Below are 17,596 nucleotides of genomic sequence, written 5' to 3'. Positions count from 1 at the left end.
AAAAGTAGAGCATAAGTTTTGTTTAGCAGTGTGTAAGAAGATGTTGTTATACTCCAAGTTAAATACCCCACCCCACTGAGATTTTATTAAGGTTTTCTGATGGTTACACCTATACTAAAAAAGTTAAGATCCATCTCTACCAAAAAAACATTATATTCATTCAATCTCTCTCTCTATATATATATATTATGTTTTTAGATGTACACATTTTTAAAAAGATAAACCAGCTTTTCATGCCAGAAGGCATGAGAAAATGCCAATAGATTCCAAGTCTTATATGAATCAAATTAGGATAGAAATGTGAAAAATTGTTAGCTTAATTGTTAGGAAACGGACTTTGGCCCAGTGGTTAGGGCGTCCGTCTACCACATGGGAGGCCCGCGGTTCAAGCCCCGGGCCTCCTTGACCCGTGTGGAGCTGGCCCATGCGCAGTGCTGATGCGCGCAAGGAGTGCCCTGCCACACAGGGGTGTCCCCCGCGTAGGGGAGCCCCACGCGCAAGGAGTGCACCCATAAGGAGAGCCGCCCAGCGCGAAGAAGGGAGCAGCCTGCCGAGGAATGGCGCCGCCCACACTTCCCGTGCTGCTGACGACAACAGAAGCGGACAAAGAAACAAGACGCAGCAAAAAGACACAGAAAACAGACAACCGGGGGAGGGGAGGGGAATTAAATAAATAAAAATAAATCTTTAAAAAAAAAAAAAAAGACTCAATTAGGTAGAAGAGGCTTTCACAGACTACACTGAGCTGAAACACTCAGACCTCTTGCCAGCTTTAAGAACTTGACATATTCTATAAGGAAGAAGAAGAAGACATTTTACTAAATAAAGTATACCTTTTTATCATAGAGTTCATTTCAACTCCCATTTCTCCCAGCTCTTATCTTGAATAAGCACTATATTAACTGTCACTAAATGACCTTAGCTGACAGTTTTACAAGGCAAAGCACTGCACCATAGCAAAAAGAGTTCAGATAAAACCAAGTTACAAATTTGGAGTTTTGTTTTCTAGTTTGTGATTCTTAACATGCTGGTGTGGTATTCAGAAGCAGACCCTACAGATGGCTTAATGGGATTATAAAGGCTGATTCTCCTTAACAAACTTAACTCCTTTTACTTAGTGGGGGTTCCTTGCCTCAAAAGAAGGATCTGCCAAGTCACAAGCACACTGGACCTACCAGCTGAACACAATGTATATGCCAACAAGACCAGTAAGACATGAACATGTCAAATAATAGAGTGTCCAAAAGGAATTGGGGAGAAGTTAGCTATTACCTGATCATTTTATATCTCTATTTTGTAAGACAGAGTGTTACTGTGGTAAAACCCCAACTGGCACATGAGCATACCTATTAATTGCCTTCTCTATAGCCTATTTGCCTTACGCAAAATACAAAGAATACCAAAGAATAAACTAATAAGCTTCTATAGGAAGACATTCTTGGAATAGAATTGGTCCACAATGTTTTGGTAGTAAGTTGCTATATTTTTTTTTTTAATAAAGACAGAGTATGCTTCTCTCACACATCTACCAATATAAACAAAATTAGAGAACTTTCAAGCAGAGGAGAAAACATTTTAGCAAAGATAATTATAGGAAAATGCAGATTGAATTTATTTTATAAGGAACTTAGAAAACATGAGTAAATAATTGATATTGCATTAAAAACAAATCAACAACTGTACATCATCCAAATTTTAAAAACCAAAGTGTCACTGTGACACTAAAAACTGTACTAACATAGTAATGTGCTTCATTTTAGAACAAAATGGTGGCTCATTACAATTAGATATACAAACATAAAGGTAATGCTAAAACGATGTAAAACTCTGAATCTCAAAGTGATCCAGTTAACTGAAAGGAGCACCAATTGTCACAAAGGTGGGATTGACATATATTCTATCAAAGGAAAATAAACCTACCCCACTGAATGATGAAAGTAAGGACATAAATAAACTGGGGTGAAAAAAAAAGAGAGGAGCTCAAGATGCCTGGAATTTTAAAGTAAATGGTTTATTTGGTTCTGTTGTTACATGTGTTTTGTCTGTTTTCTTCCCCAAAGAAAGTGTTTGTGTGAGCGATCTGAAAATAGTTCCAGTTATGTCTTAGTTTTTCAGTAATGATAACTTTTTGTTGAAGAATTGACTGATATTCTCTGCTACTTTAGCCATTTAACATACAATTAAGAAAATGATTTAGCAGCTATATTATGCTTTGATTTTTTTTAAAAAAAACTCCTAAGTCAGTAATAGTCAAAGGATCACTGTGTCTCTTAATTTAAGAAAAAATTTTATTTCCTGAAAAATCTCCTTCCAGGAATTGAAAACAATATGAAGTTCTAATACACTAGGAAAATAATATTAGGTGATCCAATTATAACAATTTAGAGTATTAAGAAATATTTTTGAAGGTTCAAAAATACAACATATGATTCATTGTGAACTGTTAAGTTGAAATCTAAGTCCAAAACCTGGATAGCATTATGCTTGAAATTTGTTTATGAAAGAAAATTCAAAGCCTATTCAATAATCCTGAAGGAAAACCAGATTAAAGTAGTTGGGTGTTCGTACATACCATATGTACAAAAGCAAAAACAAATACTTTCAGGGGAAAAATGATTCATGTTAACTACTTGCAGGCCACAAATCACTTACTTTTAAGGAAGATTTAAAAAAAAAGAGTTGGTAGTGAGGAATGGAGTTAAGAGAATGCAAGGCAAACTTAAAAGTTATAAAAACTAAAACTTTGCAGTGTAAGAAAATGCAAAAACTCTTATACTAAAAAATATTTAATTGTACAAAAACAAAAGTACTCCAACTACTGCCCATTTATGATGATAAAAAGTGAAACAAAAACTCAAAACCATGTTGTAAAAATTCTATTATAGCATTCTTAGATCCAGTTCATATGGTTCCACTGAGTCAAGTAAGATAAAAGGTCAAGGGGGTAAAAGAGGACACAAAATTAAACAGAGACTTTTACCTTTTCCCAGGAAATGATAATCTCATTGAAAGAGTATAAGATGACTAGCCCCTTGGCAACGGTGTACTTTATTAACTTAACTGGAAATTCCAAATATTTCAATTTTTTAACCTCTGGAATATCATCCAGATATTTAAAATATACTTACTGATTTATGTTTTACCCTAAAGGAGAACATACTCTGAAAACAGGTCTGCTTTAAATATACTTTGATCTTTGTGGGGGTACTTACTGAATGAAGATTTGTTTAGCAAATACTGGTTTCTTGAATTTAAAAAATCAGCAAGACAGAATTTTAAAAATCTTAATTTACAATACATTATAAACTACAAACAACTGACACATGTATCATAGACCAGTACAGATAAAAAGTTTTTTTCCAGATGTTTATAAGACTTTGTATCTTCCTTTATTTGTTGGTTGGTATGAATTTTGCTGCAATAAAAGAAAAAAATTCGTTATAGTCAGAAAGAACAAAAACAAAAAAGATACACTACTTAAGATTATTTCCTTTAAAAACTTATAAATTTCTAAGATATTTAAAATAAAAATGCTAACACTACTGTATTGTATTGAGGAATAAATAACTTATTTCTCTTTGTTCACTCAGTTGCTCCTTGATTATGTTTTGAACCTACATAAAGGTGGTAACACATACATAAGCACAAGGTTGTTAATCATTTCTTGAAATAGTCTTAAGCACATCATTTATAGACTGTTTTTCCTCTTCCCTCTTGTTTTATATACCCTGTTTTCTTTAAACATTTTATCCCCCCCAAAAGAATGATCTGTAAGGGGAATTTTAGAAAAGCCCTCAAAAACACATGCTTAGAGAAAAGATAAGATGAACACTATTTAAAGGGTCTTCATCCTAATGTACACATTGTACAGAGTTTACAAGCTTCAATAGGCACTGAAGACACAGGGATGTATCTTTACCTTTGGAAAGGTGGTCTATATATAGGGCCATATTTTCCAAAATCAAATTAAGTCCTTACTTAAGTTTAGAAAGACTGACACCACAATGTGTGGGCAAAGATGTAAAGCAACTGGAATTTTCATGCACTGCCGGTGGGAGTATAAACTGGTATAACTACTCTGGAAAACTGTTTAGCAATACTAACTTAAACTATACATGCCCTATACCCAGCTTCTACCCCAAGATATACTTCCAAGAGAAAAGAAAACTAACCTATATCAAAGAGAAATGGAAGAATGTTCATAGCAGTATTACTCACAAAAACCGAAAGCCAGAATAACCTTAAAGTCTAAATGATAAATAAATGTGATGTAAACCATTCAATTAAATACTACACAACCATGAAAATGAATTAATTACTGTTACATGCAAAACCCAGGATTAATCTCCTCAAAATAATATTGAGCGAAACAAATGATATAAGGGGAAAAAAAAGCACACAGCATTTGATTCCATTTAAGTTCAAAAACAGAAAAATTTATCTATGGTGTTAAAAGTCAGAATATGGTAGGAAGCGGCTGTGGCTCAATCAGTTGGGCTCCAGGCTACCATATGGGAGGCCCTGGGTTCACATCCCGGGGCCTCCTTGTGAAGGCAGGCTCACCTACACGCTGCGAAGTGCCTGTGAAGTGCCGCTCTGCCCACAGACGTTGCAGAGAGCCAACTCAGCAAGGTGACGCAACAGAAAAGGGAGACAAACAGAAAAAAATACAGAAGAGCATGCAGTGAATGGACACAGAGAGTAGACAGCATGCAAAAAGCCACAAAGGCGGGGGGGGGGGGGGTTTAAAAAAAAAAGTCAGAATATGGTTACATTTGGGAAAGACATACTATGACAAGGAGGGGCATGTGTGGGACTTCTGGAAAAGTGGAAATATTCTAGTTTATTTATCTAGGTAATGATTACATTCTGCTTACTTTGTGAAAATTCATTGTGCTGTATGTTTATGATATGTGCAATTTTATGTATATATGTTATACTTCAATAATACCTTTATTAAAACAAAACAAATAAGCCCTTGAGGTGTTCACTCACCAGTCGGATCAGTTCTTCTTTTATGAGCCTGGTGATTTCTGCCTTTGCTTTCTGCACAGCCAATTCATTGGCACCTGGAGAATGAGTGGAAAACATATTCATATTATTAGAATTACACTGGAGTATTAACAAGTATTAGCGTGGATGTGAAGAAATTACAACCAGAACAAAATTCAGGAGGAAAATATGTTGCTTGGAATGAGGTTGTGTGAAGCTTATTATTGTTGTTAATGTTCTTATGCTATTTTAAAAAGAAGGGAAAAGACACTCTCACCTGAATCTAAGTGGAAAAGTAGTTTTCCTAATAAGTTAGTGTCAGACCATGTGGACCAGTTTACATTTTCAAATTATATAACTTCTTTAGGCAATCGGTTACATATGTTCTTAAGCTGCCATAAAAAGGGGCATTACCTTTCATTAGTCATAAAACAACTTCTGTCTGCTTTAAACGAACTCTCCCCATGTAAACAGAGAATCACAAGATAGGTTTTAAGTATTATACAGGCTACTAGGAATGTAAGTCCTTTATGTTTTCCTTCCCTCTGCCTGGTAGAAGGCCTACAGATGCTGAGCCATACAGCCCCCTCAAGAAGCCAGCTAGTGCGGTCCCTCCAATCAGAGATCTAGTAAAAGAGGTCACCACAGTCCTTCCATGATAACAACACCGATCTTCATTAGGTCAGCATCAACTGAGTTTTGGTGGACTTTCAAAAAATAAAAGGTCAAATAAAAAACTCTCATAGTCTGTGATAGGCCTCAAAAGCATTAGATCATTCTAATTAACCATCTCCAGCTCTTATTCAGCACCATTATGTCTCCAGAATACTCTTAAGAATTATCTTCCAGATCCTTTGGTGGTTCATAAGTATGATGAATGGGTGTTCATGTGCTTGCGTGAGGTGTGCCTCCCTCCAACTTTGTTACCATGTCGGCACATTACCCGTCTGATGTGAAAAAAAATTTATTTTCCAAAAAAAACCCTACTTTTATTATTATAGAAATCAGATGTTACTTCCTAAGAACAACTTGACAGTGGAGAGAAAAGACAGAATTATTCTGTGGAAGGAAAAGTCAACAGAAGCTGTGGACTGTATACAATGGAAATACTCACTTCACCTTCAATTTGTAGTATGGTAGATGTCTTCTGATAAAATTGTATGCAAACTGAACTTTGATATGCCCACATCAGATTTTAATTATATTATACTAAATAAGCATAACTACCTTTAATAAATGAATTACTTCAAGGATCCACTGTCAAAGCAAACAATCAGTGTGATTTACATTTTTATAGCAAAGTTATTTAAAAATATTGCTTTTGCTTTAATGGCATCTATGATGTTCAGGCATAGATAAAAAAGGTGGTCTCCATGTATACCAAAAGTTTTTATATTCGGATTCCCCCAGGTGTCCTTGTGTCCCCAGCCTAATGGACACAGGAGTAATGGAGATCTCTCCAAGTACAGAAGTTACATTTAATTATCTTTGCTTCAAGACCCAAGAGCTAGCAACCCCCGTTTTACCATGTATTAAGGAGTACCATCATATGATTTATAAACACAGTGATTCATTGCAGACCAAAAGCTTTTAAAAATACATAAAAAAGAAGCATTATGGCTCAACTGAGAGCGTCCGTCTACCACATGGAGGGTCTAGGGTTCGATCCCCAGGGCCTTCTGACCCATGTGGTAAGCTGGCTCATGTGCAGTGCTGCTGTGTGCAAAGAGTGCCGTGCCATGCAGGGGAACCCCCACGTAGGAGTACCCCATGCACAAGGAGTGCACCCTACAAGAAGAGCAGCCCTGTGTGAAAAAAGCACAGCCTGCCCAGGAGTGGCACTGCACACATGGAGAGCTGACGCAGCAAGATGACACAACAAAAAAGAGACACGGATTCCTGGTGCTGCCTGACAAGAACGCGAGCGGACAAAGAAGAACACACAGCCAATGGACACAGGACACAGTGAGCAAACAATGGGGAGGAGGGGCAAAGGAGAGAAAAATAAATTTAAAAAAACAAAACATAAAAGGGTGCCATTTTGAAACCTGAGATAGTTGTCTGCTTCTCAAAATCACAAACATAGATGTAAAAATGTACTTCTTCTAATTCTGAACCTACCAGCTCTGTACACCATTTAAATATGTATAATTCTTACTGATACAACAGTGATAAATTAACAATAACATGGAAAACAAAAGGTTGGATCTGAGTTTTACCTTTGTTACAATCATTCATCATTAATTTAAAAAGCCCAGTAGTGACAGTGACATCAGTGAAAATGGCAGAGTAGGGAAGTCCAAAACCCCTCCCTTCCATAAAATCACCAAATGAACTGAGAAAAACCAACAATCAACTTTGTCAGAACTCTAGAAACTCATCAAAAGATTATAACAACCACTTGAAATGCTTACTTAAGGACAAAACAGCTGAATCTTGGGAAAAGTGCTTTACAGTATTTTAGCTTACCCTTATCTCATCCCCAACTCCTGAGTTCAGTGATGGCCTAGAAAACAACAGCCCAAATTCCTGATACACATTTGTAGTATGAGAGGGAGCAAAATGGACCTTATATTCAAAGAACTACAGTTGTTTGTTTTCACATGCCAAGTGGTTCCCTGAAGGACCAGTACAAAGAGTTCACCTTTATTTCACCTGACTTGGAATCCTCTTAGGACTAAGGCAACCTGGGGAATGTTTGTCAAAAACACTGAAAGGAAAATACAGTAGCCACAATCACCCAGAACAAGGGATAGTAGCTGGGTCAAGCAACAGACAAAACAAAAAACATGAGAGGTAAGACAGGGAAATGAGAAACTAGGTGGAAGCAGGGCTTTGAAAACCTCCCACATATTCTTAGGAATGCAGAAAGCGATGTACAACGTCCAAGATTGGTCAGATGGTCAAAAAAGACCTGAGAAGGACATGAAAAGATAATTGCATACTGTCGTTCAGAGCAGCATTATTTATTTAGCCATAAAACAGAACATGATAACATAGATGAACTCTAAAGACAAATGATATATGAATCTCTTAACAGATGTTCCTTACTTTCAGTCCGCTCTAGACTTGCCCTCATATTTATTCTCTCTGCATCTATTACATCAACATCAACTTTAATCCAACTCAAGATTGAAAGAGAACAATACATACTTTCAATTGCCAAGTAAATTTTCCGCTCTCCTTCCTTGGGTTCTTTGCCAGGAGGGAAGTATGTTCCTCTGATTGTAATGGCAGCTTCAGAATATTCACTGATTCTCTGCAGAGCTTCCTTAGAGGTAACTTTCCACCTAGCAGTCTAAGAAGGAAAAGGTGAAGAAAAATCACATCATAGCCAGATAAAAAACAGGGTGATGACAAAGAATAGCTTGGCTAATTCATATTATGGTCAATATTAAGATTGTAATGAATATGTAACTACACTGATGTTCACTTAAGACCTAATGTACTTAGAACACATTCATAAAAACAAAATTTCTATTGTCTCCCTCATTTAGATAGAAATTGCATAAGCTATTAAAATATTTATGGATTTTGTTTGTCTTTAGGGATTTTAAGGAAGGAATTTTTGCTCCTAAAGAAGCAAGAGTTTCTACTTCACAAGAATAATGATTTGAAACTGTTACTTGCCTGTGGGAAGTCATTGATCTCTAATTCTTCCTCATATCTCTTAAAAGATTCATTCTGTCCACCATCCTGTCTCTCCTCTTCTTGTTTCTCTAAAGGCACATAATTAAGCTTGGCGTTGATCTTTTCAGCAAGCTGCTCTGCGATGGTTTTTGCAGACACAGTGGGAGCCAGAATAGTGCCACCTCTGAGAATTGCATTGGTTGCCTGCTGCATAACATCCTGCAGTTAAACAACACCTACAGTCAAATCTCAAACGAGGGCAGAAAGGACAACACTGCAAATTATTCCCTGGAATACCACTAACTTTGTTAAAACAAAAATAAAAAATAACAACGAAATATATCTTTCTAATGCAGAGTCCTACCCCTTTGTGCAACTTAGTAATATTTATTTATACCTTGATAATGTATTTACCTTACCCTTGATGATAAAACTGAAGAACGTACAACTCTTTATTAAAGCTTTTACTGGATACTCAACATGAAAAAGGACATATATGAAAAACCCACATCTAACATCACACTCAATGGTGAAAGTCTGTAAGCTTTCCTCTTAAGGTTAGGAACAAGACAAAGATGCCCACAGTCACCATGGTTATTCAACATTGTACTCTTTGGAAGAAATAAACGGCACCAAATAGGAAAAGAAGAAGTAAAACTTTCCCTATTTGCAGATGACACAATCTTATACACAAGGAATCCTGAAAACTACACAACAGAGTTACTAGAGCTAATAAACAAACTCAACAAAGTGGTAGGGTACAAAGGAAACCAACAAAAATCAGTGGTGTTTCAATACACTAGCAGTGAACAACCCAAAGAGAAAATCAAGAAAGAAATTTCATTTACAATAGCAATAAGAAGAATCAAATATCTAGGAATAAACTTAACCAAGGATGTAAAGGATCTGTATATAGAAAACACAGAAAACTATAAAACACTGCTGAAAGAAATTAAAGGAGACCTAAATAAATGGAAGGACATTCTGTGTTCATGGATTGGAAGACAAACTATTGTTAAGATGCCATTTTTATCCAAAGTGATATACAGATGTAACACAATTCCAAAATTCCAACAGACTTCTTTGCAGAAATGGAAAAGCCAAACATCAAACTCATCTAGGGGGTGCAGATGTGGGCTCAAGCAATTGAGCACTCGCCTTCACATGGGAGGTCCCTGGTTGGGTTCCCAGTGCCTCCTAAAAAAAACAAAAACAAACAACCAGCAAAACAAATGATAAAAAACACCTCAGGGAAGCCAAAGTGGTCACTGACTGAGCACTGGTTTCCCACATACAAGGTCCTGGGTTCAATGCCCAACTGATGCTGGGTAACTCAAATATATAAATAAATAAATAAAACACTCATATAGAAGGGTAAGTGGGCCTTAATAGCCAAAACCATCTTGAAAAGCAAAAACAAAGTTGGAGGGCTCATATTTCCTATATTAAAACTTATTACAAAGCTACAGTATCAAAACAGCATGGTACTGGAACAAGGACAAGCATGGACCAATGGAATCAAACTGAGCATTCAGAAACAAACCTTTACACCTATAGTCAATTGATCTGTGCCAAGTCTTCTTAGTGGGGAAAGAGGAGTTTCTTCAACAAATGGTGCTGGGAGAAGAGGACAGTCATATGCAAAAGAATGAAGATGGGCTCTTACCTCACACCATATTCAAAAATTAACTCGAAATTGATCAAAAATATAAATATAAGACTGAAACTATAAAGCTTCTAGAAGAAAACACAGGGAAACAAATATCTACTGGACCTTATACTAGACAGTGGTTTCACAGATTTTATACCAAAGCACAAGCAACAAATGAAAAAAAGATAAATGGGACTTCATAAAAATATAAAACTTTCTTATTAAAGGACTTATCAAGAAAGTAGAATGGGAGAAAGTATTTGGAAACCATCAATCTGACAGGAGTTTAATATATAGAATATATAAAGAACTCCTACACTCAACAACAAAAGACAAACAACCCAATTTGAAAATGGGAAAAAGACTTGAACAGCCATTTCTCAAAAAAATCGCCAATAAATACATGAAAAGATACAAAGATGCTCAAGGACATTAGCCATCAGGGAAATGCAAATCTAAAACCACAATAAGAGAAAAACAAAAACAAAAAACCAACAACAAAACCCACAATGAGATACCCTCTCACACCCACTAGAATGGCTACTGTTAAAAAAAAATGGAAAATAGGGAAGCAGATGTGGCTCAAATGACTGGGCTCCCGTCTACCATACAGGACGCCCTGGGTTTGCGTCCCAGGGCCTCCTTGTGAAGGCAGGCTGGCCTGCAACCATGGAGAGCTGACAGCCCAGGCCCAAGGAGAACTGACATCCCACGCCGGGGAGCACGGAGAGCTGGCATAGCAAGATGACGCAACGAAGGGAGACAAGCAGACACAGAAGAATGTGCAGCGAATGGACACAGAGAACAGACAGTGAGCAACCGGCAAGGGGGGTGGGAGAAAAAAAATGGAAAATAAATTTTAGAGATGTAGAGAGTTGGAGGGAATGTAAAATGATGGCACAGGTACTATGAAAAACAGTTTGGTGATTCTTCAGAGTTAAGAGTTACCGTAAGACCTGGCAATCCCACTTATAGGTATAAAACCAAAAGAAGTGAAAGCAGGGACTTGAACAACATTTGTATACCAATGTTCATAGTGGCATTATTCACAACTGCCAAAAGTTGGAAGTAACCCATTGTCGATCAATAGAAGAATGGATAAACAAAATGTGGTATACACATACAATGGAATATTATTCGGCCATAAAAAGGAATAAAGTTCTAACACATGCTACAGAATGGATAGACATTGAAGATGAAAGGACAAATACTGTACAATATCACTTGTATGAAATAAGCAGAGTATGCAAATTCATAGTTAGAAACTAGAATACAGGTTAGCAGGGTTTGGGTGCGGTAGGACAATGTGGAATTAATGTTTAATTGGTATGGAGTTTTTGTTTGGGGTAATAGAAATGTTTTAGCAATGGATGATAGTGATGGAGGCACAACTCTGGAACTCTAATGAACACCACTGAATTGCATACTTGGAAAGGGATGAAAAAGGGAAATTTTAGGTTGTATATGTTACCACACATAAATACACACATGTATAAAAGTATACAGCACAAAGAGTGAACCTTAATATAAACAGTAGACTAAATTTATAGCAAAATTAAAATAACATTTTTTCATCAGTTTTAACAAAGTGTCACTAATATGATATATTAATAGGGATACTGTGTGGGTAAGAGGAGAGTATGCAGAAACTCTACTTTCTGCATGTTTTTTCTACAAACCTACAACTGCTCTAATAAAAGAAAAATTCTCCTGGATAAGAGATGTGCCTTGGATAATTAACTTTTGATATCAGATATATACAATATTTCCAAAATCATTTACATACTTCGTGGCTCCTAGGAGTTTTCTTGGAATTAGAATCTTCGTACCACTACCCTCTGAGTTCCCCCTTTACCCATGTCCCAACCCAACATTCAAAAAGTTATAAGTAAATGACTCATTTAAAATCTTCAGAAAACTGCTGAAATTAATAAAGTATTCTAGGGAATGCTACGAAAATTTACCCATAGTTAAAAATTAAGTTAACAAAAGGCTTCTGAGAAAAAGACAGAATATTAAATGTTCAGAAAACACATTTCTCTTCTGGTTAAACCCATGGTAAATTGAGTCATATAACTACGATGTTTGTACTTCCAGGGAATTGTTTGTATGCCCAATAATCCACTCAATAAAAGGAGAACAAGAAAGAGAATAAAAATATTAAAGAGAGTTGTTTTTTTCACATTTTAGTAATATCAACCAGAATATTATGATTGATACACAATGATTCACTGGTATTCCAGAATAAGCATTAATACTTTACTTCAGTCAACCCACTAGCAAACCATGCAAATGCAATAATCAAAGAATTCTGTATTCAGAATAATGTTAAGTTCTCACAAACTGTATGTCTAGGACAACTTCTCATTTACTTGTACATGACATAATTCCTAAAAAGCATTTAAAACATGGAACTTATAAAATATTAACTAAGACTTGGAACAAGTTACTTAATACCTGAGACTCGATGCCCAAATTCTTTTGAGCATTTATTCTCAGAGCCAATCTCTTGGCAATTTCTAATTTCTCAGCATTTCCTGCAGTTGGAACAGGAACACTGGATGTCCCAGGAGCAGCCATATCCTTAACTCTCTTCTTTGAATTAAACATGCTTTCAATTTGCTCATCAATCTAGACCAAGGAAAATGCAAGAAAGAACTGCATTAGACATAGCAATTTAGGCATAGCAATACAAACTAATAAAAAATATTTCCACCAAAAGGCTAGAATCAAGAGTTATGTTTATGTTGATGCAAGCATGCAGATAAACAGGAATATTTACCACCTATCCGTTGAGGACTACACATTTCTTAAAAATAAAAAAACCCAGTTGTCTATGGTGAATGGGGCAGAGAACAAACTGTACAGACTGACAGACTGTACAAGGCACAGGACTATGAACCATGTGGTGGATAATGGACTGTGGTTAACACTACTGAGAGTATTTTCTAATGAACTATATAACAAATGTACAACACTAATACACGGTAATAATAGGGGTTGTATGGAAAAAATATACCAGATGTAAGCTATGGACTGTAGTTTGCAGGAATAGTCTGATGATGCTCTTTCATAACCTGTAACAAACGTTCCACAACAATGCAAGGTGTTGGTGGAGAAGTGATGTATGAAAATTCCACACATTGTGTGATTGTTTGATAAGCTCACAACTATTTTAATAAAAATATACATATTAAAAAAAAAGCAGCTGATGAATAGGGTCATGAGGGCCTGTGGCTTCACCAGTGCCAGAGTGTGTCTTTCTCTGGCTCAGCCACGGTGACCTCAGGTGGCAGGCTGCCAGCAGGGCCTCTGCACCATAGGATCCCAGGCCTTTCTCTTCTCCACTCTGGGCATCAGATGTTTACCTCTCAGACATGAGGAGCTCAAGTGACAAAAATTTTCCAAGAAAAGTTTCCTCCAGCTACAACTATCAAAGTCACTGGCATTTCAGGAGGTTATGGGGTGATGTGTGAAATCAAAATCTACTAAGAAGAATTTAAGGAGGAGACAACTATCCAGTTGGTGAATCAGGCACTAAATTAAAGGGATGAATGGATTGTGGATATTTACCTCCAAACACAACACAGCCCTGCCACGCTGATGCTGTGGCTTCAAACCTTTGATGACTTGACTGACACCATTCTTTCCTAGGCATCTGCCAAAAACTCTATTTTGTTCATAGATATTTCCATATTATAATTACAGAGCAATATGCTATCTAGTTAGATGTTAAAGGCAACAGATGATGGAAGTTTGAGAAGGGTTATTTGCAGTGTTTCTGCTTTATTTCAGAAGCAGCATCATTTTGTCCAAGGCAGTTCTATCCTGCTGCTACAGAGGCAGAAATGGAGTGTCAGCTATTTCTGCCTTGTGTGAAGAGATCTTCTTGTTTCTTCTCTTCTGTCTATGAAAACACTCAGGCCCCATAATCTTAAAAAAAAAAAAAAAAAAAAAAGACAGCCAATATGATGCAGGAAAATTCTCCCACAGTGCAGGCCTTGAGGTCAAATTATACTGCAATGAAAAAAGGTTAAGGGCAATAACTCAAGGCTGGTGGACAACTGAAAATATGGTCAGTAACTCTCAAGGGGAATGGCAAAATAGTGTATGTAGGTATACAATGGTAATATATTGATACAAGTAATTGTAACTGCTGACTACATTATACTCGTTATTGTAATGGTTATTTTAGCCTTGTTCATACTTGTTATTGTAATGGTAACAACTCAACCTCTCCTCATTTGAATCCAGAAAACCCTAAACTCCTTAAACTAGGGGCTGATAGGTATCTGATTTCCTTGTTGTGTGCTCTTTCTCTCTTTGAAATCCCAGTGTCTCAGGAATTGGTCATTTGAGCACACAAGACAGAAAACTCATCCCTTTGATCAGTAACATAATGGTAAAATGTTATGTATTCCTGGTCTTTTTTTTTAAAGATTTATTTTTTATTTATTTCTTTCCCTTTCCCTCCACCCCAGTTGTCTGCTCTCTGTGTCCATTTGCTGTGTGTTCTTCTGTGACTGCTTCTATCCTTATCAGCGGTACAGGGAATCTGTTTCTTTTTGTTGCGTCATCTTTTTGTGTCAGCTCTCATGTGTGACCTGCCATTCCTGGGCAGGCTGAACTTTCTTTCGCGCTGGGCAGCTCTCCTTACAGGGCGCGCTCCTTGCACGTGGGGCTCCCCTATGTGGGGGACACCCTACGTGGCAGGGCACTCCTTGCGCGCATCACCACTGTGCATGGGCCAGTGCCACATGGGTCAAGGAGGCCCGGGGTTTGAACCACGGACCTCCCATGTGGTAGGCGGACGTCCTAGCCATTGGGCCAAGTCCGTTTCCCAGAAGCTTCTTTTTAAAACATTTAGTATCTTTAAGAAGGGGTTTTAGTTATCAAAACTAGTTTTAACCCAACATTTAACTGAGTAAAAAGTGTTTTAAATTAAACAAGCATGTATTGTATTAAAATCTAAACAAATACATAAAACCAGGAATGGGGAATATGTACAGTACTAGTTCATAGGAGTAACTTTAGAATAAAGTTTTGACTTTATGCACACTGGCATTATTCTATTTTTTACAAAAATCATATACACTTTAATAATCACAGAAACAAACAACAAATTTCATTGAAATTTTAAAAAAGTATTGTTAAAAGTAATGTAAAAAAGATGACTATAGTGGTTTTAAAATATGGCCCAAAATTCTTTGATACTCTTTCCTTCAAGATGTGAAGTCTCCTCTTGGGTGTGGGATGGATTTAGTATTTGCTTCTAAGACACAGAATAAAGTAGAAGTAACAGTGTGTGACTTCAGAAACTAGGTCATAATAGGCACTGGGTTTTTTCTTTGCTTTCTCTCACTTGAGTCACTCCTATGGGAAGCCATTTGCCACATCTTGAGGACACTCAAGCAGAGTGGTGAAGACTTGAAGCATGCTACCAAAATCAAAGTGGGTGAGCCCTTTTGGAAGCAAATCATCCAGCCCTACCTAGTCAAGCCTTCAGATGACTGCAGCACTGGCCAACAGCTTTGCTGAAACCCCACAAAATCCTATACCAGAACTACCTGGCTAAACTGCTGCTGGTTTCCTGAACCTGAGGAACCATGCAATATTATAAACATTTACTGTTTTACCTGTTAAATTTTGGGTTGATTAGTTACACAGTATACATAAAAAAACACTGACTTTTAAGTCAATATGGTATAACAGAAAGAAATAATAGAAATAAATGACCTAGAGTTAATAGTAGGCCTAGGTTCTGGTTTTGGCTGTGTTTAACTAGCACTGTGGTCCTAGACCAAATATTTTTTTCTGGGCCTCCATTTCTTAAAATGACAAGACTGAACTTCTGACTTAGAAAATTGTGTTCTGAGCAAAGATTTAATGGTGTATGTTAAAAAAAAAGTTCTATGATCAAACATTATGGAGAATTTCTAGGTCAAACAAAGTTTAATTCATTTGAAATAAGAACAGACTGGATACAAGTACCAGTTCTTCCCCATTCTTGCTGTGTAACCCTCAAAGAGTTATTATTTCTCTAAGCCACAGTGTCCTCAATTATAAAATGACAATGCTCTGAATATCTACCTCATATGGCTATTGTGAAGGAGTAAATGAAATAATCCCTGTAAAAGACTTGGCACAATACCTGTTACTCGGTAAACACTCAATAAATGATGGCAATTATTATTAAGGATATTCTATAACTGCCACTTTTTAAAGATAAAAAAGCAGTATCATGATCAATGTTTTTAAAGGTATGGGGAATCAGGTATTCTCTTACACTGCTATGGTAAGGTCTGAGGACAATCTGACAAAGTTTTAAAGACAAAATTAGATATATTCTTTGACTTAGCAACTCCACTTATGAACTCATCCTCAACACTTAACCTGATGTGTGCAAAGTTGAATGTGCAAGAATATAAAATGAAGTTCAGTTTATAAAAGTGAAAATATGGAAGTAACCAATATATTAGAAAGTTGGCATTCAGTTAATTAAATTTACAATGAAGTATTCCATAGCTGTTAATGAGTGAATTTACTAAGATGGAAAAATTATCATAAACTGCTGTTGTAAAGAAGGTTATAAAGCAGTATGCATACTATGATCCTATTTTTATAAAAATACATGAATATGAGCATATGTGAATATATATGCACATGCAGAAAAAGGTTGGCAAAGACAGAAAAAAGTTTTACACAAAAATGTTTTCAGTAATTGATTATCCTAACAAGTATATGGAAGACCTCCAGTACCGAAGCATAGTCACTTTAATTGACAAGAATGAGGTTTAGAACTGTAATACTTACATCAACTGCAGCATCCTCATCATCTGAATCTTGCAGACCAAGAGCCGCTTTTTGTAACTTCTTTCTCTCATTAGCCAAAGCTTGTTCTGTTTCATCAAACTTGAATCCCTTACCGGAAAAACCACTACTCTTTTTAATAATTTTTCCCTCCTTTCAAAGAAAAACAAAAAAGTTAATTTCATAGTAAAGACTTTTTACATTTTCAGGAATCTACTGCAATTAAGTATTTTTCAAGGTGGGGTATGTCAGTTTAATAAAAACTACATCCAAGCATGTGAGGAAAAACAAGAGCTCTATGCAGACAATACAATCTATTAAATTCAAGAAAAAAGAAGTTTGTTTTGACTCCTTTGTTTACCTTTCTAAAGAAATCCACAAAAATAATCTGATCAAAAATTGCAATTATTAAATATTCAAGGATTAGAAAACATTCATGACTTGCATGAAAATAAAAGGGGTTACAAAACTCACTGCTTGACGCAACAAAATGATGCAGCAAAAAGAAACAGA

General features: G+C 36.3%; 1 protein-coding gene and 1 non-coding gene across 7 annotated transcripts in view; one reads left to right on the top strand and one right to left on the bottom strand.

The window, feature by feature from the left end:
- Positions 1-1,462: 1,462 nt before the first annotated feature.
- DDX46 (DEAD-box helicase 46) overlaps positions 1,463-17,596 on the bottom strand; it is a 77,201-nt gene continuing 61,067 nt past the window's right edge. For 2 of the 6 annotated variants that reach the window (XR_011646584.1, XR_011646585.1), the window contains exons 18-23: positions 17,087-17,236; positions 12,724-12,904; positions 8,623-8,841; positions 8,146-8,290; positions 4,996-5,069; positions 1,463-3,415 (exon numbers count right to left, since the gene is read on the bottom strand). Coding sequence is in view for 4 of the 6 variants with exons in the window: in XM_058279032.1 (XP_058135015.1) it covers positions 3,368-3,415; positions 4,996-5,069; positions 8,146-8,290; positions 8,623-8,841; positions 12,728-12,904; positions 17,087-17,236 (813 nt within the window). In the remaining 2 variants the exon portion in view is untranslated. The remainder of the gene's footprint in view (positions 3,416-4,995; positions 5,070-8,145; positions 8,291-8,622; positions 8,842-12,723; positions 12,905-17,086; positions 17,237-17,596) is intronic. The other 4 variants (XM_058279032.1, XM_058279043.1, XM_023583917.3 and 1 more) reach the window with 2 other exon arrangements.
- Positions 5,842-5,945, top strand: LOC111759820 (small nucleolar RNA U13). The gene has a single exon (XR_002793695.2). It is a non-coding gene; the product is annotated as a small nucleolar RNA U13 (small nucleolar RNA).

The sequence above is a fragment of the Dasypus novemcinctus genome, chromosome 2, assembly GCF_030445035.2.
Source record: "Dasypus novemcinctus isolate mDasNov1 chromosome 2, mDasNov1.1.hap2, whole genome shotgun sequence".
NCBI lineage: Eukaryota > Metazoa > Chordata > Mammalia > Cingulata > Dasypodidae > Dasypus > Dasypus novemcinctus.
Note: the sequence above shows the minus strand (reverse complement) of the source record. Positions and strands in the feature narration are given on the sequence as shown.